This window comes from Sciurus carolinensis, chromosome 1 (assembly GCF_902686445.1).
Source record: "Sciurus carolinensis chromosome 1, mSciCar1.2, whole genome shotgun sequence".
NCBI lineage: Eukaryota > Metazoa > Chordata > Mammalia > Rodentia > Sciuridae > Sciurus > Sciurus carolinensis.
Genome location: NC_062213.1, coordinates 195,566,896 through 195,587,185, shown reverse-complemented (window position 1 = coordinate 195,587,185; position 20,290 = coordinate 195,566,896). Strand labels below are relative to the sequence as shown.

Sequence of the window (20,290 nt, the reverse complement as noted above, 5' to 3'; positions counted from 1 at the left end):
CTGTTTCAAACAATGGTGACCGTGATGTCGACCTCACTGTTGCTTAGTGAGCACTGAGTTCGCTCCTGCTGTCCTGTTAGTCCATAGGCTTTTAGTGTGAATGAGCAATGGGCACCTCTAGTCGACAGCGGTTTCCTCCCTGTCTGCCTCCGATGGGAACGAGTCCAGCCGGGCACTCGGGAGCTGCCACGCACGCTCCATGGCTCTGGGCCAGCTCACCTGGCACACTTCCTGTTCTGCAGCTCCCGGGCCTAAAGCCCAGTGCGTCTCGGACACTTCACTGCAGAGCCGTAGAAACCAGCCTTTGTGCTGAGATGCAGCGCAGAGAGAAAGAAACCAGCGACAAACATCTGCACCCACCAGGGGCTGCTTTTCTGTGGTTGAGACCTTTTTTTTTTGCAGGGTTGGGAAGGGAACCCAGAGCTTCATGCACGCCAGGCAAGTGCTCTGCCTCTGAGCCACGCCCCCAGCCCCTCGGGGGAACTTCCTGTGGTCAGCGCCGTGGGTGATGCTGGATCGCAGGCAGAGTGGAGGAGGACCAAGAGGGAAGTCCCATGTCAGCACTTACTTGCAAACACAGGGGTGGCTTCTACCTTCCCTGCGGTGGTGGGCTGTGCCCCAGTCTCCCTCCCTGCCGGAAGGTAGTCTAGTCCCTGCTCAGGATCATGGGGATGGGTTCCAGGATGCCCTGGATACCAAAATCCACGGGAGCTCAAGTGCCTTATATGAAATGGTGTGGGATCTGCTTAGAACCTACACACATCCTCCTGTATGCTTTCAACCATCTCTAGATGTCTCGCGATGGGAATAATTGTTAGACTATTGTTTGGGGGACAATGACAAGAGAAAAAAGTCTGCATTTTCATGAGATCCAATTTGTTTTTTGGTACTGGGGATTGAACCCAGCAGGTCTCTACCACTGAGCTGCATCCTTTCAGTCTTTATTATTTTATTTTGAGACAGAGTCTCTCCACATTATGGAGGTCAGCCTTTAACTTGTGATCCTCCTGCCTCAGCCTCCCAAGTTGCTGGGATTACAGGCGTGTGCCACTGTACCTGGCGAATTTAAAAAAAAATATTTTTCATCCGTGGTTGGTTGGATCTGAGGATAGGGAAACTGCAGATATGGAGGACCGGCTGCTATCCCTGCTGGGAGTGGTCATGTGACCAGCACTAACTCATGAACTACAGGTGGAAGAAACGTGTTGCTTCCGGTGGAGTCTTTAGGACTGCAGGAGCTGGTTATGTCTCCTTTTGCTCTGACCCCAGATCAGTAAGATTTCAGGCAACCCAGAACTCAGAACCAAGCCAATGTGGATGAAAGGCACAGCCACCCTGCAGTGAACGCATAGTATGAGCAAGAAACAAGCCGGCTATTGGGATCTGGAGTCATTTGTGACGGCAACAAAATCTACCCCTCCTGACGGCTAGAACTTCACTTTCTTTGTGACTATGCACCACATGCATGTTCCTCCCGAGTTTCTTCATTTAACAAATGGGGATAATAATAGTGTGTAGTTCCCAGGGGCGCATGAGGCCAAAGTGAGGTGAGCCCTATGTCACCGGCGTATCGTAACCATTTGATATGCCTGTGGCTATTATCATCCTTTTTATTATCTCAATGATTTCCTCCTAAACAGGGGCTGGCGATATACTTTGCCCCTTGATTGCTTTGCCCCTAACTTGATAATCCTTAATTCAGTTCAAAGAGGAAGGTTGGGAAGTATTGACTTTCGGCAGAGTTCAAGACCCGAGGGAAAACAGGCTATGTGCTGACAAGGTTCAACAGGAACGCGCACCAGAACCGGCACGTGGCTCTGAGTCAACAGCACCCACGATCAACAAACGCAGGCTGGGGAGTGGGCAGAAACTGGGGGTGGGGGGTCTTGAGCCCAGGTCTGCTGGGTCTCTCAATTGTTTTTTTCTGTACTGGGGACTGAACCCCGAGGGGCCACATCCCCAGTCCTTTTTATTTTTTATTTTGAGACAGGGTCTTGCTAAGTTGCTGAGGCTGGCCTCAAACTTTCAATCCTCCTTCCTCAGCCTCCCGAGTTGCTGGGATTACAAATGTGCACCACCGTATCTGGCTGCTGGGTTGGCCAATTTTTCTGAGCCCCGTTTTCCTCACTTAGGAAAAGAACATGGGAAATGACCCCGTGGGGCAGAGGAGACAGCAGCACTGCACTTGCCAATGTCAGGTAACAAAGTATGACCAGGACTGCTGCCTCTGACCTCAGGAGAGTGTCACCTCCTCAGTGTGCGGCTCACGACTGTGTCCTGCCCCTGCCTCCCACCCCAGCTTCCCCTCTCATCTCGTCCTAGCTCACGCTTCACCCAGAAGAAGGGGAACCGCTGGCAGGAACTCGGCCTGTTCCTGTATCCTCCGGGGATTCTGCGCTATGCCAACTCTGAAGGTTGCTGACCTTGACCTTCAGGGCACAGGCCGGGCAGCTCCAGCTCTCCACCCTCTGCAGCCTGCCCTGGGCCTGGGGGTAGGGGGTGCTCAGAAAATACTTCTTGGAGAGAATCCAACTGTTCCAACAAAGCTTGGGGGTGACCCCCCTGCTGTGGGGTATAGTCTGCCATTTGTTATGAAAGCCAGAGGGGCGCTGGGCGCTGCAGCGCACGCCTGTAATCCGAGCGACCCTAGAGGCTGAGGCAGGAGGATCGAAAGTTTGAGGCCAGTCTGGGCAACTTAGTGAGACCCTGTCTCAAAACAAAAAACAAAAAGGCTGGGGCTGGGGCTCAGTGGTAAAGTGACCCTGGATTCAATCCCTGGTATCCACAGATGGATATTCTGGCTAAATAAAAATATGCAGAGTGTAGCCCGATCGCCACCCAAATAGAAACTTCCGGGATAACAGAACGAGTCTGAAATGTCAGAGTTTTCATGATCACTAGCCACTTGTAGTTAAGAAGCTTGTCAAGTTCCTGAGTTAGTCCTGGCACTGGCTGCTTCTAGATTGTTCCTAGAGTGACGTCTACATGTCTCTGGTGCCAGACAGTCATCACTTCAATCCGAGTTTGATGGAGGGTAAGAACATGGCTTCACTGGAATAAAATACTGAGCAGTAAACGGGGTGATTTACAGGAGGTCCCTCACAAAGGTCGGGCGGGGGACAGGTCTCTTCCCACTTGGCAGGTTTATTTAAATGCTTATCAACAAGCGTTGATTTGAAAAGAAGGTCTTTTTCCTAAAGTGACTGAGCTGAGTTATTCTGGCCTGTTCCTCCGCCTGGCCACTCTTTATTTTTAGTATTTGCAGTTCTTAGCAATTGTTGGCTACATAAAATGACTTCCGGGTGGTTGTTAATTGTCGCAGATTCCACTCCTGCAGCGACTTCTGCGGATGGAATTTTAGCAGCTAGTGCTCAGAGGTGACGTCCGCTCTAAGTCACGTCCAGAACGCTTCCTCCCTTTTCCTCGGGAGCACAGATTCAGAGAACTCTACATCCAGGTGACGGCTCTGTCCCTCTCAGACTCTGCCCTCCGCTCGGACACGCCTGCCCTCCTCCAGCACACTGCGCTGGCCACACTCACGTCTGCGACACTAGAAATGAACTTGGGCCAGAGACAGAGCCAAGGCCACGCGGAGACCTGGGTCAGATCCCAAGCTGACACCTGACACCCGAGAAGAGCAAGGCCAAGCCTGCCCGTCTCACGGGGCCACGGATAAACCGTCGTCACTCCATCTGGTCTCCCAGGAGGGGCTGTCCCCCGCTCCCCCGGGGTCCTTGGCACCTCTCTCCACCTGGGCTGCAGCCCAGGCCATCTGCTTTGTCCTGTGTGCGCCGTCTCGGGTTAGCCGACAGGGGGCGCTCTCTCGAGGTCCTTTCCTAGTAAGAGCTCAGACGGCCCCAGAAGGAATTCTCTTTACTGCCTCCTCAAGGGAGTCACGGAGGGAGCCCGGGATTGTCAACCAGGTCTTGGGGATACAGTAAGTGACATTCAGCTGGACGTGCTGGTTGAATCTGGGAGGCCAAGGACCAGCTCTGTGGTCTGGGATGGGTGATGTCACCCATGGGACCCTCTGCATCTGTGACCCCCCGGGGGTGGTTATGAGGTCCAGATGTGTCCTGTGCCTGCATCTGTCAGAGGTGGGCGACAGTGAGAGGCTGGCCATGCCCCTGGGGACCAGACGCATCAGCCTCGGGCAGTGTGTGAGTTGATGTTCTCAGAGGCCCTATTTGGGCCAAGTGCCAGTTGAGTTTTTGACGAGTTCATCAACTCTGTCCTCTCAACAGTCCTACAGAGTGGAAGCGACCATCACCCTCCTGTTAGAGATGAAGAAATGGCAGAGAGGCAGGTCACACAGTGAGGGAAACTCGGATGACCTTAGGGCTCGGATAGGGGACCAGGAACGGCAGGTGGCACAACACACTCTGACCCCAGCTGCAGGGAAGCACTTCCCAGAAACACACAGCTTTAGGGTTAAAAGGAATCTACCAGCCACTTGATCCCCTAACTGTATGGATGAAAAAACTGGAGCTGGCGCCCAGAGAGGTCAAGCAGTCTACCCAATGCCACACAGCGTTGGTAGCAGAATCAAACCGAAAACCAGACAGGTGCTAGGCAGATGCTGTGCCTCCCCTGGGTCTCAGATCTTTCTGGAGACCACAGACAGAATCTGAGAGGTCTTCAGACTACTACATTTTTCTGGGGAAAGGGTTCCTAGGCAATGATAACACAATTATAATAGTATCACCGACAATAGCAAATAATGATGTTTATGGACTAGTTACTCCATCCTAGGCTCATGTGAAGAATTTACACATAGGAACTCACTTCAGACCCAAGAGGGAGGTGACATTCACTCACTTTTTGCAGGTGAGGAAACTGAGGCCCAGAGAAGCTAATAACTTGCTCAGGGTCACGTGCCTGGTGGTGTTGGAGCCGGGCTGTTAGAACTTCTGGTTTCCTTCTTCCCTGAGCTGCATCATTGATATTATCAGTGCAAACCCCCCTGAGTAAAGCATTTCTTCTGACACTCAGATTTCTAAGTAGGAGCAGAGAAGTTCCTTGATTTCAAGGCGTTGGAGACCCTACACGCTTCTGATGTCTCCAGAGAGCCCGGGCAGCCCTGGCTCACGGTGATTTGTCTGGATCCAGACCTGACGTGACTCTGAGAGGCAAAGCAGCTCAAGTCAACAGGTGGCCTTTGCTCCTTTATCAAGGTCCTCGGCCCCATGAACCTGGTGGAGGCGGCTCTGCCTCTGAACCTGACTTCAGGACTAAACTTCCAGCTGGGCGGAGGGGGTGCGACCGGGCTGCTCAAAGAGACACTGCAGGTGACGGGGACCCGGGCCGGGCAGACGTGCCTGGTGCCAGCTGCCCTTGGGCTGCGCCAGGGATTGATTTATTGCTCTGGGATTAGATTCTGCATAAGGCACCTTTCCAAAGAGCTGCATGCCGGCCAAGTCGGTGATTCCTTCTAACTTCTGCTCTACAATGGGTGGGTTCAGGGACTTGGGGCACGAGGGAAGGGGAGGAGCCGCTGGGTTGGGCGCGTGCCATGGGCCAGGTCCGGGCCGGACGCTTGATGTGGTCGAAGGCTTCTCTCCCCGTGACGCTGGGAGGGCGTTATCTGCAATCCTATTTTGTAGGTAGGAATATTTCAGTCTAGAGAAAGGAGACCGCCTGCCCGAGATCAAATGGCAGATGGGTGTCTGAAGTGGGATTTGAACCCGGGTCACTTGGGCTCATGACAAGGTGTCCTAAGAGTCCGAGGTGGAGCTGGGGTCAGGGTCATGGGAGGTTGAAGTCACAGATTCCAGGCCTTAGTATTCATACACCTGATTCTCTCTTCTTACAAATGAAGACTGAAGCCCAGAGAGGGCATGTGGCTTGCTGAGGTCACACAGGGAGTTGGTTACCATTGGGACGCCACCCAGTATTCCTTCCACCCTCGACCCCAACCCAGCACCGTTTCTCAATTGGGAGAGAGGACCCTGTTATGGCAAAGGGCCCTCCGGCGGAATCTGTGGGTACTGCTGGGGTGCTAGGCTTTCTTACTCAGAGTCCTCCTCTTTGGTCTCCTTCAGGCTCTCCAGGAATGTCTCTTCAAGGACATCCAGCTCCTCCAAGGGCACCTGGAGCAGGGAGGTCATGTGGCAAACGAGGACTCTGGCCCGGGCATCATAGCGCCCTCAAAGGAGAGAACATGGGAAAGAAACAACAGTTTAGGTTTTAAGCACTGAGATGCCAGCGACAGTGTAATTAACAAGGCCGAGCCCTCGACACACCTACACGTACAGCCCTGAGTCGATAAAACAGCATGGCTTCTAGAATGGAGTACTACGCAGCCATCAAAATGTTAACCAAAAGCCGGGCGATACTTCTCGCCAGCCAAATGGACAGATCAGTTATTTAAATCGCAGAATTATGGGGCTGGGGTGGAGCTCAGGGGTGGAGTGCTTGCCTAGCATTTCTGAGGCCCTGGGTTCCATCCCTGGTACCATGCGCGCGCGCGCGCGCGCGCGCACACACACACACACACACACACACACACACACATCCCAAGGTTGGTAAGGAAGCGAGGGATAAGAACCGGTGCTCACAGACACTGCTGCTGGGGGTGCGTCTGGCACCCACTTTCTGAAGGGAAATTTGGCAACTATATATCCACTTTTTTAAAAAAAAGTGTTCCCCCTTTGCCCCAGAAATTTCATTTCTGGAATTCTAACCTTAAGAAAAGAGTTCTTAGTATAGAAAATAGTTAGCCAACAAAAGCACTAATGAAAGTAAAGTCTGGGTTTAGAACATGAATAATCTGGAGATTTCTAACATCGGGAAATCAAATAAACCAGGCGCAGCCATCCAGTGGGACACCCTGGGGTCACACAGAAAGGATTCCCAAGGAAATTCTGTAATAGCTTTTGAAACAAGATGCTCATACAATGAAACAAATTTTAAAGTGGATTGATTTGTCCTAGGGTCCCAATTAAGAAACAGAACACAACGCGGCATAAGAAAAAAAAAAAAAAGCGAAGAAATGTCACCCATGATTTTTTTTCTTTTTCCGATTTATCCGTCATGAATCTGGGTGGACTTCATAATTGAAAAATCAATCTATCAAAACTTAACCAAGTAATTCCAGTGGCTTGGGAGGCTAAGGCAGGAGGATCACAAGTTCAAAGCCAGCCTCAGCCCTCAGCAACTTTGGGAGAGCTTGTTTCCAAAAAAAAAAGAAAAGGCCGGGGGTGTGGCTCAGTGGGTAAGCGCCCCTGGGTTCAATCCCTGAGTGTCCAGCCCAACTCTAGCTGTACAGTCCAGGAATTTGAAAGAAGATGCGAATTCCTGTTGGGTAAGGACGCGGGGTCAGAAAGGGGTGGAAGGGCCGATTCTCCTGAACACCAGGACAGCACCTCCCACACAGGTGGCCCTCGTCCAGCCAGGCTCTGATGGGCCAGGCTCGGGCCCCTGTGCGGTCTCCTCTCAGGAGCCTCCAGCACAAGACCACCACCCACCAAGCCAGGGACGGGGATCTCTGCGCCCTCCCGCCCCTCCCCCTCCCACAAAGTGTCCCACGCCTCCGCCTCCTTCCACCCCGCAGCACCACCTGGCTCAGCCATGGGCACCTCTTCAGTGGCCCTGCCAGGCACATCCGCGGTGGTTCCTCCACCTGTGACATCTCTCCCCCAGAGCCCGGGCTCTGCTGGCAGCTGGCACGTGGGGACCGGCCCTCCCCAGCTCCCAGCCTCCTCAACGCTGACGCCCAGCCCCGAGCGCACGTGGGCCCAGGCGCCCGCCCGCTGGACGGTCTCAGGTTTAACCCCCCTGTGCTGTCTTCTCTCTAGGGGGCCCTGGATCACCTTATCCCTCTGACCCTGAGAAAGTGAGTATAAATCGCAGCAGGGCTTTGTGCCAAGCAAGCTGTATTAGTTTCCCGTGGCTGCTGTGACAAAGGACCAGACGTAGCTGCCGAAGACAGTGCAAATGTCCGGCCTCACAGTCCCGAGGCCAAACGTCTCCAAGCGAGGCTGGGTTCCTTGCGGAGGTACGACGGGGAGAAGCCCCTCGGGGCCCTGCCCGCCTCCTACAGTCTGCTGCACTTGGGGCTCTGGGCCATGTCACCCCAGCCTCGCGCACCCCAGCCTCGCTCTGCCGCCACTCCTTGACCTCCCGTCTTCCCTCCTGCGAGGACCGCGATTCCACCCAGCCCCTGACAGCCCGGGGTCACCTCCCCATGTATGCTTATAGCTTCAAAGTCCTTTTGCCACGAAGGGAAATGTTAGGGTTCCGGGGCTTGAGGTGGACATCTTTGGGGGTCATTATTGTCCGTCATTTAAGTCTTGAACTTTTATTTCCCCCAAGGTGAGGCTCGGCCGCCTCCTCCTCTTGGAACCTTCTCCGATCACTCCTTGCCTGGAGGGTCTGCGGTCCCACCCACGCCTCTCCCGCAGTGTCTTCCCCAGGTGGCTGAACGTGTCTGTGTTCTCTCGACGGCACGCCGGCCATCTGGCTGGCCACCCGACACCTGCCTAGGGCGGGGCACACACGTTCCCGGGTCCCGACTTAGTGGAGCCTCCGCTCCCTGCCTCAGGTTTCCCTGGGAGGGACTAGTCGGAGTCCCTCAGCTCCTGAAGTCTTGAAGTTTGAGGTTTGGCTTTTGCAAAAGAAATCGGTCTCTTCCTTGGCCTGGGGTCCCTGGAGCCAGCCCTGGGGCCCGGGGTCCCGGGGCTGCTCCTGGGTGAGGCACTGTCTACGTGGCAGGGGACAGACAGGAGCACCTCGTCTCGGGGTCACTGGGTTAATGGCGGCTCCGAGACAGCAGCTCCTTTGAAGGAGAGCACCCTGCTGCCCCCAGGTGATGTGGAAGGCAAGGCTTGGCCGCGATGATTAATGGGGGCAATTACAATTAGCGCTCATTCGGACTCCATCGGTCAAGGCCGCGGTGACTCAGCTTCCAGAGCCAGGCTGCCCGGTGCCGGGGACGAGTGTTCCGCAGAGTCAGGCCCGGGCTCCGTCCCGCAGCCTCGTGGAAGGGTCCCTCCAAGCGCTGGGTGGGTGGGGTCCGGAGCCCCGGGCTGCCCAGGACGCTGAGTTCTCCCGTCTTGGCACCACTGCCGGCTGCCAGGTGCCAGCTCCCTCCTCAGGGCCCGTGCCCCTCCTGCATCCCCCTGGGGTCCTCATCCTGACGCCCAGCCGACCAGCTAACGTGGACAGCTCCACTCCCGAGTCCACCCTGCCCTGCATGCGCACTGGCTGCATCTCACGAGCACTACCTGCCACTGCCCCTGCGCTCCAACCCGTCGTCTCCTGACTGTTCACCTTTCATTCAGCCAGAGGGACTCTAGAGTCACCACCCTGCCACATCCGCTCCCCAGTGCCTTCCAGTAAAATCCAGCTTCTTCCTGTGGCCTGCAAGACCCTTCCTGCCGCCCCTCCCACCCCAGCTTCCACCCAACCCTGCTTCATGCACCCGCATCTGTCCTGCCGAGAAGCCAAGCGCTTGCCTGCCTCAGGACCTTGGCACTGGTGGTTCTTGGGAAGTTCCTCCCCTAGAGCTCTGCCAGGCTGGTGCTTTTCCACCGGTGAAGCCTCAACTTAAAGTCAACTCCTTGGAGAGGCCAGTGGCTCCTGAATGACAGCAGCCCGTCTCCTGGTTACCCTGCCCCACCCCGTGTTCCCTGCCATCGTTCTGTCTGTGTACAGGTGGCCAGGTGCATAGTTGTCTGGCTTGACCCATCAGAGCCCTCTGCCTGGCTCCTGGCTACCTCTGTGCCTGGGACAATGTCCGAGTTAGTGCACGAGTAAGACGTGTTGGCTCAGTAGCTGAAGTTCTGCCCGGCCTGCCAGGCCCTCTGCTGTGCCCACTCACCCCAGTCGCACACACAAAAGCCCTTTCCAGTTCCCACGTCCTCCTGAGACTTACTGTTTCCAGAACCTTCCAGGTCCTGCTCCCCAGGGGACACGGGGAGAGAGGGGACTAAGTGGTGAGGCCTCTCCTCCTCTGAGTGGGATCTTGCCTTACAGTGGTGACTCAGCACAGGTGCCAGGGCGCTCAGCGTCCAGAACCCTCTCTCTCAGAGCTGCTCACGGCTCAGTTCCCTCCTCGAAGGCCGCCTCCTCCAGGAAGCCCTCCCGGACCCCACCCACAGCTCTCTGTTCCCTGCCATCTTCTTATCACCATTGAAATGACAGTTTTTACTTGCCTGTCTTTCTCTCTAGAATCTAAGTTCCAAATTCACTGTGTGTCCCTAGCACTGAGGCCCCCGGCCTAGAACAAGGCAGCTGCGACGTCTTCCCAAGTGGCCCGCTACAGGGAGGGGCCTGGACTATGGAGGGTGGTCACTCCGCGGCCCCTGCGGGCAGAATCATCCCGTGGCTGGTGAGCACACTGGTCTGGAGGCTTCGTTTGGCTGCTGCTCGCTCTGGCCCCGCGTCCATGCCTCGCGCTCTGCACGCCCGGGTTTCCCGAGTCCTCCACCCACCAAGGCGGTAGGTGAGATGGTGACTCCATCTTGTCAAAGTGGAGACGGGCGCGAGTGCTCTGGCCACTGCCCAGGTCCACCCTGCCAGCGAGTCGCAAAGGGGGCAGTCTGGCCACAGAAGCCGTGCCCTTGAGCCCACTGGGAACAAGGTCATGAGCCGGCGGGACACGGACGCCAGACCTGCCCATCCCTGCCAGGCCCCCTGCTGCGTCCAGCCTCTGCTCTTCCCCAGGGCCTGCTTCCTGTTTCCCTGAGGGCCCTGGATGCTGGGCTGTGTGGCAGCAGGTGCCCCCCGGGGGCCTGACCAGCAGCAGCACCCTGGTCCCCCGAGGCCCCCTCCAGATGGGGGACGGAAGGGCAGGGTGCCCGGACGGCCTCCAGAGGGACCTTCAGAAGCCCTTAGCCCAGCAGTGCCGAGGCCATGTGGAGCCTGAGCGCCGTGCCGCCATGGTGGACCCTGGTTCTCGGACATTAGCACGCCCAAAGGTCATCGGGGAGCCCGAGAAAACTCAGGATCTTGCTGGGCACGCAGAGGGCTTGGGGGGGCTCTGGAATCTGTTCTTGTAACCAGTCCCCAGGTGATTCAGAGCGGGTGTTTCCCACCCCAAGAAATAGAGCAGGGAGCCCTCCTGCTGCAGAGCCCAGCTCTTCCAGGTCTGAGGCGGTCAGGGATCAAGAGACCCTCCTGCACCTCTGCGGGGAAAGGAAGCCAGCCCCGGGGCCTGACCTAGGTGCCAGCGCTCCCATCTGTGACTGCTAAGTCTCCCGACCTCTTAGGAAGCATTACAATGCCCCATTTTGCCAAATGAGGGAAGAACAGGCACAGAGAGGTTAAGAAACTTTCCCAAAGTCACACAGCTGAGAGAGTGGTGGAACTTGGAGTGTAATTCAGGATTATCTGATGACCGTACTTCTGCTCGTTCCACCGTGGCTGTCTTTTAAAGGCAAATCCCCTACTCTTGAGGGAGTTTGGGGTTCCAAGGGAAGCCCACATAGCCAGCTGTGCATCTGATCTCTTGTGCACATGGGTTATAGACACATTTAGGGATGGCCCTAGGCCACGGGCCACGGGCACACTTAAAATTGGCCCAGGAGACCAGCTCTTTGGAAAGTGAGGGTGGGGTGGGTGGGGGTTGGCGGGCAGACCAGGCTGGTGGCTCGGCCACCAGGGGCAGGAGTGCGCCATCGTGCAGAACTGCCCACCCAGACTTAACCACACACGGGGGGCGTCCTGGCGGCCCACTGTCCCCTGGGAGAGGAGGCTGGAGGGCTGCCAGAGCCACCTGGGCTGGGTGCCACACGGCAGGGCCTCTCGCCAGCACCTGTCCCTGAAGCCACTGTGCGGCACCTCCCTGTCTGGCACTGCCTTAGCGTCGAAGGTCGAGCAGCAGCCCTGGAGCCTGGCACTCGGTGCCAGCAGCTCAGCCAGGAGTGGGATGACCACCCAGCTGTGCCCCCTTCCAGGGACGGGGACAGCGCAGCCTCCTGGGAAAGGCGGCCACCCAGCCTGTCCTCAGCTGGCTCCCTCCCTGGGTCCTGGGGCAGGGAGGCTGGGCCCGGCCGACCTCACACCTGCAGGGAGAGATGCAGGTCAGCTGGCGGCTTCCTTTGGGAAGAGCCTGCTGTCAATCCCAGCCCCTTGGGGGAGGCTGCCCTCCATACCAAATTAAAGGAACCCGAGGCAGAAACCTCCCCCTTGCACAGAGACCCATGGACGGAATGGTTTCAGGTAAAGGTCTTGACCTCTCTGAGCCTCAGTTTCTTCATCTGTGAAACAGGAACAAGAAAACTTCCTCTTTTCTTTTGGCTCCGGGGATGAAACCCAGGGCTTCCGGTGTGCTGGGCGAAAGCTCCACCACTGTACGACACCCCAGTTCCCAAAATGCCTTTTAAACCGACTTGGCTGTGTGTCTGGCACATAGTAAGTGCACAGCACACAGCAGCTAAGGTGCCCCTTGGCGTGTGAGCGGCCATGTTGCCATGCTGTGTGGTAAGTCAGGCTGAGAAGGCTCCCTCTGACCGGGGCTGCCAGGCAGGCTGTGACCCCGCGGCCGCCTCAGGGTGGGGCTCTGGACCTCTGCTCCCTGGGGTCCAGGACCCCAGCCAGGCCACACACATTAGCTGCCAGCCCTGCCCACTCTGCGGCCATCCGTGATTCACCAGCTTCTCCAGGCACATCTTCTGGAAAGTCTGTTATTGATCCCATTCTTCCCCGTGTGGATTCTTTCCTGTGAAGAGAAGCCACACTGTGTTCCAACCCCACGTCGCCCCGCCGGAGCAGGGGCCTGAGCTGCCGCGTGTGCCCGGGTCTCCTCCTCGGGAGGCAGCGCCTGGCTGTGGGGCCCCTGTCAGAGCAGCAGTTTAATTCTAGGGGGCCGATTCCTGCCTTTGGACAGTCAATGACGCTAAGGAGGCAACAAGCTGACTTGGAGATGGGCCGGGATGGGGGCAGAGCGCAGAGAGGAGGGTCCCTTTCTGAGCTCCTCCAGCTCCGCCGTCTCCGACACAAAGCAGCAAGACGGACCGAGCACGGGCTGCGCTGGGCACCCGTCCTGCATTCAGGCCTCGCCGGCCCTCTTACCCCAGCCGAAGGGATGGGTCTCCAGGAGTCTCCAGGTTGACACGGAGCAGAATTAGAAGGTGGACCTTTCTCTTTTGTAAGGTGAGTACGGTCATAGCAACTTCCTCTGAGGTGACGCTTCCTGTGACGCTTAGATTTATCCATAGGGAAAGCACTTAGCCCAGAGCCAGGCAAACAGTAGGTGCTCAATCTGTATCCACTGTTAGAATCACTCCCGGTGCCTTGCACAAGGCGGGGCACACAGGGCAGGTGTCCAGTCCTTACTTGCTCAATGGATGAACCGGGATGTTTCGAAGTCGATGATAAATCCAGGATGCGGACAGAACCCGGGAGCCGGGCGCCCAGTGTGCACTCCGCCCTGGCCGAGGGCCGATGTCCCAAACCCTCTGATCCAGTCGGTCTGCAACCCGGGAACGAAGACCAGGGCGGGACGTAGAGCTACCCTCGCGGGACAGACGGCTGAGGTTCACATGTGCACACCTGCTGGGGGTCTGGGTCAGCGTGGGTCCCCGGAGCACAGGTTCAGATGCAGAGCAAGCGGGCAGGTCCGCCGTCCCCGAGCCCCCGGGAGCCCATTCAGAGTTGCGGCGCGACTCACTTGCCTCGGGCGGAGTGCTGAAGCTCTGAATGCCATCCTGGGCTGCTTGCTCCACCTCCTGAGCCTCGGCGTCTTCCCCGGAAGCGGGGATATCAGCAGGCATTTCAGCAGCTCCTCTGGGGGACATGGACTTTGCAATGGCCTGGTGAGCAACCGGAACTGCTCGTAGAGATTGCCGGTCGCAGACAAACCCGTCCGGCCCAGGCAGCTCCATTTTTGGTTTTGTTCCCTAGAGGGCCACCGCAGTGTCTGGAGACGTTCTTGGTTGTCAAAACTCAGGCAGTGCTACTGGCATTGAATGGGAGAGGTTAAACATCCTGTAGCAGCTGGGCACAGTGGCACATGCCCGTAATCCCAGTTGCTTGGGAGGCTGAGGCAGGAGGATCGCAGGTTCGAGGCCAGCCTCAGCAACTCAGTGAGGCCCTCAGCAATTTAGCCGTCTCAAAAAAAGGAGGGGGGACCGGGGATGTGACTCAGTGGTTAAGGGCCCCTGGGTTCAATCTCTGGTATCAATCAATCAATCGATAGATGGATAAAAAATAAACATCCTGCAGCACACAGGCTCCCCCCGCCCCGCCCAATCAATACAGCCGCTGAGTAGCCTAAACTTAGAGCTACGAGCTGCTGACCTTTGTCCCGGAAGACATTACAGTAACGTGGGCACACAGCACGGCAGGGTGCACTCCATGAGAAGAAAATGATTCTCGCTCACAAAAAAATCACACCCAGCTGCCAACCCAGCAGCCCTCTGTGACTAAGATCCCCACTGTCAGCGTCAACCTTCTAGGAGTTGTGAGAGATGCAGCTTTTCATGTTGATTTCCTGGGCCGGCTCCAGGGTTACTCACCTGCCTCACACCCATGCCCAGGGAGAAAGCCCGGCAGAGAGCCTCCTCTCCAGCTGCGGCCCCGCCCCGGCTCTGGATCTAAGCCTGTTCTCCACACAACATCCATCCTTCTGTTCTCCCTCTGTGTGTCCTGCCTTCTTCCTTCCCTTCTTCCTCCCATTCTTATATCCGTCCATCCACCCATCCATCTATCCACTTACCCATCCATCCCTCCGCCCATCCATCCACCCATCCATCTATCCACTCACCCATCCATCCCTCCGCCCATCCACCCACCCATCTACCCTCTCACCCACCCACCATCCATCTTCCTTCATCTCTCCCTGTCCCCAACAATTCCCAAATGCTCGCCATGTATCCCTCAATGTTACAGATGCTGAGATACAATGGCCAGCGAGCCAGACAAGAGCTCTGCCCTCAGGGAGCTTGAGAGAAAGGACTTGGACAACTGGTCACCTTTGACACCGACCTTCCTGAGAGATCCTTGACTGTTAAACAGAGCTTTCTGTAGGGACCATCTAGCTCTTGCCCCTTATTGGCATTTCAGATTGCAATTCGGAGAGAGACTCCGACTTGATCGAGTGACTTGATGGAGGTCACAGAGAGAGAGTCTCAGAGGCGGCATGTGAGTCTGGGTTTCCTGATTCCCGGGGCTTTCCTGGGCCACTGGGCCTGCCTCCCACACGCCGCTCTGGGCTGGGCCGCCGTCCCGGCCCTCTCGTGGAACCCTTCCTCGCTGACACCGGATGAGGGAAAGACTGCTGATATTCCCACGGGTCAGCTGAGGAAACCGGGCAGAGTAGCCACCAGCCAGAGGGAGCTTGGATTTTAACACGGGGCAGGTGACCTTCACCGGGGGCTCAGCAAGGGTGGCTGTTGTCGTGGGAACAGACAGGGCGAGGCTGCTGCCGAAGCTCCCCAGGCTGTCTAGGCCCCTCAGGCATTCCCTAAGAGCCAGCCTCCAGGTCAGCCTCCAGGTCAGCAGAGGGGCAGGCCCGGGGTCCTCGGGGCACGAGGTGCTCAGGGCAGTCGTGGCTGCAGGTGGGGACAGGAGGAGGGGCAGCAGGCACACGGCTGTGGGCGAGGAGGGGCTGAGGCCGCCCAGGGTGAAGGGCCCTTTGTCCCACCCAGTGGGGAGGCCGTGGGAGAGAGGGCGCGGCTGGAGGCCCGAGACCGGCCTCTGGCTCCCAGGCTACCCTGCCTCTGTACGTCTCCAAGCCCGTTTCCCTGCTTGGGCCTCCACCTTTCCCGTCAATAAGAGGGGGTGGACCCAGCTGGCCTCGAGGGTGAGTCTCAGGTCTGCACAGTGGGGGCAGCAGCCTCCACCGCACTGGGGTAGAGGGTCAGCTGCCGGCATGGGTGGAGGACCCTGCCTGGCACAGAGCAGGTGCCAATGAGGGTGGCAAAGACTGGGCCGCAGGACTCCGCGCAGCCCCCGTCCCCCCACAACCTGAGCCGGCCACCTGCGAGCTCAGCCTCTCTCCGCGGCAGCCGGGGCCGGGCGGTGCTGTCACTCTCCGTTACTTCTGCGCCCGCTAATGAAGTCGGGTGGCACCCGGGCGGCTGCGGCCTCGGAAACCGAACCCACAGGGCTCGCGGCGGAACATGCTCCAACCTGGAGCCCAGGGAGCCAGCAGCGCCCAAGGCCACCTCCTCTGCCCGCTCAGGGGCCGCGGGTCTCCTCTGCAGGCAGAAGTGTGACCGAGCACCTCACCTGCCTGAGGGCGGAGTGGCCGTCACCCTGCGAGGCCCCAGGTGGCGCTACAATGCTGTGGTTGGATAGAGGTTCGAATGTCCCCAAACCCAGGTCACACACTTAATCCCCAAGGCAACAGTGTTCAGAGGCGGGACCCTGAGGAGGGACTCGCCTGGGGCTGGAGGCCAGCATCACCAGGGGCTGTCCTGCGTGGTTGGTGGGCTCCCTACCGCGCCGCCTTCCTTACACGACCTCCCACCTTCCGCTATGGGGTGACGCGGCATGAAGGCTCTCACCCCACGCCCTTGACCTTGGGCTTAGCTTCCAGAACTGTAAGACAGTCATCTTTGCTCTTTACAAACAGCCCGACCTCAGGCATTCTGTGACAGCAACACAGTCACTAAGACAAGGACCGAAAACTAGCTTTGGGGTGCGGCCTTCGGGCAGCACGTGGAGACCTGAGTCCAGCGGTCCGAGCGGGGGCCCCGGGCCCGAGGCTGCTGGCCCATGGACCACGCTGGAAGGAGCGAGGGCTGGTTTTTTTTTTTTTTTTTTTTTTTTTTTTAATTGGAAGACTTCAAAGCAGAGTGACCTACAAGCTCTGCCGCCCTGGCAGATGGTGACTGCTCTCAGCAAGGGTTTCTTAGAAAGCAAGCGTGAGAAAACAGGCCGCGACCTGCGATGGGGCCTGAGGAAGTCCCTGCCCCCTATTTTTTTAGGGTCTCTGACCCTCACTTTGCAAATAAAAGGGTCCTCAGAGACGGGCACCAGGATCCTGAGGCAGGACCCCAGCGGCCCTGCGGCGGGCGCCAGACACCAGAATTCAGAGCTGAGGGTTGCTCTGGGGCCCCTCCTCCGCCCCACCCTGCTCTGCCAGCAGCTCACCCGGCTGCTGCCCCCACGGAAGCCCTGCTCCTCACACCTGCCCAGGTGAGATCCCTCTGGCTGCCCGTGAGCTCCCCGGCCCTCAGGACCCGCCACCTGCCCCGCCGCCTGCTGTGTAGCCTCTCCCCCTGCCGCCCGCTCCCTCACCCCTCCCACAGCAGCGAGGGTGGGGAGCTGCGGGGAGCCCGGCCAAGGTTCCCCTAGCACCTGGCGAGGTGGCCGCTGGGGATTCCATCACCCTCCCGTGTGCCCTCTCCCTGCTGGCTAGCAGAGACCACCAGGACTTGGAGGCCAAGCCTCACTTTAGGGACAGAAGGCGCTGCATAGGCATCCACAGCAGAGCCCAGGCAGGGCAGAGGGCGGGGAGGAAGAAGGACAGGAGCCGCAGAGATGGGGGTGCGTGGCAGGCAGCCTGTGTGGCCAGGGGGCTGAATGGTGGCCCCCCAAAAGATAAGTCGGTGTCTCCCAGCGTCCACGAATGTGACCTTCCTTAAAAACGGGGTCTTGGGCTGGGGAGATAGCTCAGCAGGTAGAGTGCTTGTCTAGCAAGCACAAGGCCCTGAGTTCGATCCCCAGTACTGCAAAAAAAAAGAAAACAAAAAACAAACAAACAAAAAAAAACGGGGTCTTTGCAGATGTGAACAAATTAAAGATCTGGAGATGAGGCTGCTGCGCATGGGTGTCCTCCTGTGCATGTGGTGCTGGGGACGGAACCCGGGGCACTCTGCACTGAGCCGAATCCCCAGTCCTTCTTTATTTTTTATTTTGGAGACAGGGTCTCCCTAAGTTGTTGAGGCTGGCCTCCAACTTGTGATCCTCGCTCCTGCCTCAGTCTCCCCAGCAGCTGGGATTACAGGTGTGCACCACCTTGTCCAGCACAAGTGTCCTTTCAAGAGATGCACAGACAGGACAGGAGACGGAGAAGCCACGGGAGGACAGGGGCCCAGACAGGCGAAGCAGCCTCAGGGCAAGGTAGGCTGAGACACAAAGGACGCTCCGTCTTCAGAGAGCCCTGTGACACCTTCAGGCGGAACTGAACTGACTCCTGCTGTTTCCAGCCACACAATCTGCAGCAACTTGCTACGGGAGCCCCAGGGAACAGCGCAGGTGGAGTTCCACACCACCATTCGCTGAGCCACTCTGGATAAACTGCCTAACCTCCCTGAGCTTTCTCATCCATAAAATGGGACAGTAGGATCATCTCATTAATTCCTTCAATGGCTATTTACCAAGTCTGTGCTACATGCCAGGTGCTGTGGCGTTTGGCCCAAGAGTCACATAACTAGGTGTACCTGTGGTCCATGTCGGGGGCCAGGCAGCTCCCCAGGGGAGCCGGGACTCGGGGGAGGGAAGAAGCAGAGGCAGAGGAGGGCGAGGGGCCTTTTCCAGCCAGGTGCCGAGAGCACAGCATGCTCGGGGGCTGCACCGCAAGGGGAGGGGCAGGACAGAGCCGCAGGGTGGGGGTCTTCCTCCCAGGTAGCTGGAGGCCCTGGCAGGTGGAGCAGGGAGGCCAGCCGGGTCAGAAGGGCGGGGAAGGTCGAGACGCAGGGTGGACACAGGCTACTAGCCAGAGCGACAGAGGTCGCCTGGGAGGACATGGCTAGGCCCCGGGCAGCGGGTGATGGGCCAGGGGCCGCGCTGGGAGTCCGTGGGAGGGAAAAGCACAGGAGAAACTTCCCGGGGACCGGGCAGCGCGTGGCCAGGCCGCACCAGCTCGCCCAGGCCGGCTCCCCGGGCCTTCCTGCACCAGGAGGCCTGGGAGCCCGGGACACACGCACCGCAGCACGGTCACCCGGCCACCGCAGCTCGCCAGCTCAGCAGATCCACTTACCATCCTTGAGTGAGAAGCTCAGAAGGTCCTGAGGGAAAAGGAAGCAGGGGTCACTGGCGATTTGGGCAGCTGCAGCGACAGGTGTTCATGGACCCCTACCAGGGGGAGGACGAGGTGGGCCAAAGCCTCTGCCCCCTCGTACAGCGCGCAGCTAGGCAGACGCCGCAGAGAGGGGGAAGGAGGGGAGGGGGCACGTGGCCCAACAGCGGAGCATGTTACCTGCTCTACCTGTCAAACTTCACACAGAGCAGGTGGGTGACAAGCCCAAGGGCACATGGCAAAGCTGTGGTCCAAGGTTCAAATCCTGGTTCAGCTACTTATGGCTCTGTGACCTTGGGCAAGTTACTCAACCTCTCTGTGCCCTAGTTTTCTCAACTGTAACATGGGGACGGTCATAGAGGTTGGATCCCTAATCCAAAAAAATCCAAAATCTGAAACTTTTTGAGCAACCACAGGATGCCACCGTGGAAAATTCCAGGTCATGAGACTTTCATGTACCAAATTATTAAAAATGTATAAAATGACCTTTGCAATGTGTATAAAGTGTACACAAAACGCATAAATCCACGTTAGACTTGGGTCCCACCAACCAGCGATCGCATCATGTGTACGCGGACATTCTAAAACCTGCCCAGATCTGAGACCTGGGGCAGTTCTGGTCTCCAGCTCCTGCACTGCCGACCTCGGCAAGGTGTTGGCAAATTCAGTGGTTCGTTTTTGTGAAGGCACCAGCACCTATTAAGCGCCACGTGAGCGCTGCGTCCATGACAACTCCTCCACAGTGGCAATCGACACTAGCTATGATCCTGAGCATCATATTATGGGATAGTTTATCTTGCAACCACCCCACCCCACCAGGAGTGGTTTCCAGACCGACCCCGCGGGGAGACGAGTTGTCCCTCCGTCCCGGGCAGTGCTGTGCCAGCGTACCTGCGTGATGGACGCGGGGTCGCCCTGCAGGGCGGGGTCCTTGGACAGCGTCTGAGCGAACAGCTCTGCCCCTTCGCCCCCCAAGCCGCTGGCGAAAGCAGTCATGGTGGGCAGGACGGATTCCGGCAGCGCCAGCCACTCCACCAGGCCCGCCTGGAACTCGGCGCAGAAGGAGCTGAAAGGAGGAAGCCCCGCTGAGACGCCGCTCCTGGGACCCGCCCGGGCCTGGCGGGCCGGGATCCCAGGGCAGCAGGACGAGGTCGCTGGGGAGGCTCAGGCTAGGGGACACTGCAGGAAAGGAGCCACCCAGGGCCGCGTGACCCGTGGGGACAGAGCGGCCGAGTCCCAGGCAGCCCAAGAGGGAGCCCCCAGGCCCCGCGGACGAGCCCCCGGCGCTGGGATGGACTCGGCCCCCCAGAGACAGTGGGCCACCCCCTGCCCTCGCACCCGCCTGGCCACTCCTTGGTGCTGCTGTCCCGCAGGGACGCC

At 58.0% G+C, this 20,290-nt stretch overlaps 1 protein-coding gene across 3 annotated transcripts in view; it reads right to left on the bottom strand.

The window, feature by feature from the left end:
• Positions 1-20,290, bottom strand: part of Tmco4 (transmembrane and coiled-coil domains 4) — an 86,223-nt gene that overhangs the window by 41,719 nt on the left and 24,214 nt on the right. For all 3 annotated transcript variants that reach the window (XM_047549755.1, XM_047549761.1, XM_047549763.1), the window contains 3 exons: positions 19,802-19,976; positions 18,872-18,899; positions 6,013-6,145 (listed from right to left, as the gene is read on the bottom strand). In XM_047549755.1, coding sequence (XP_047405711.1) covers positions 6,013-6,145; positions 18,872-18,899; positions 19,802-19,976 — 336 coding nt within the window. The remainder of the gene's footprint in view (positions 1-6,012; positions 6,146-18,871; positions 18,900-19,801; positions 19,977-20,290) is intronic.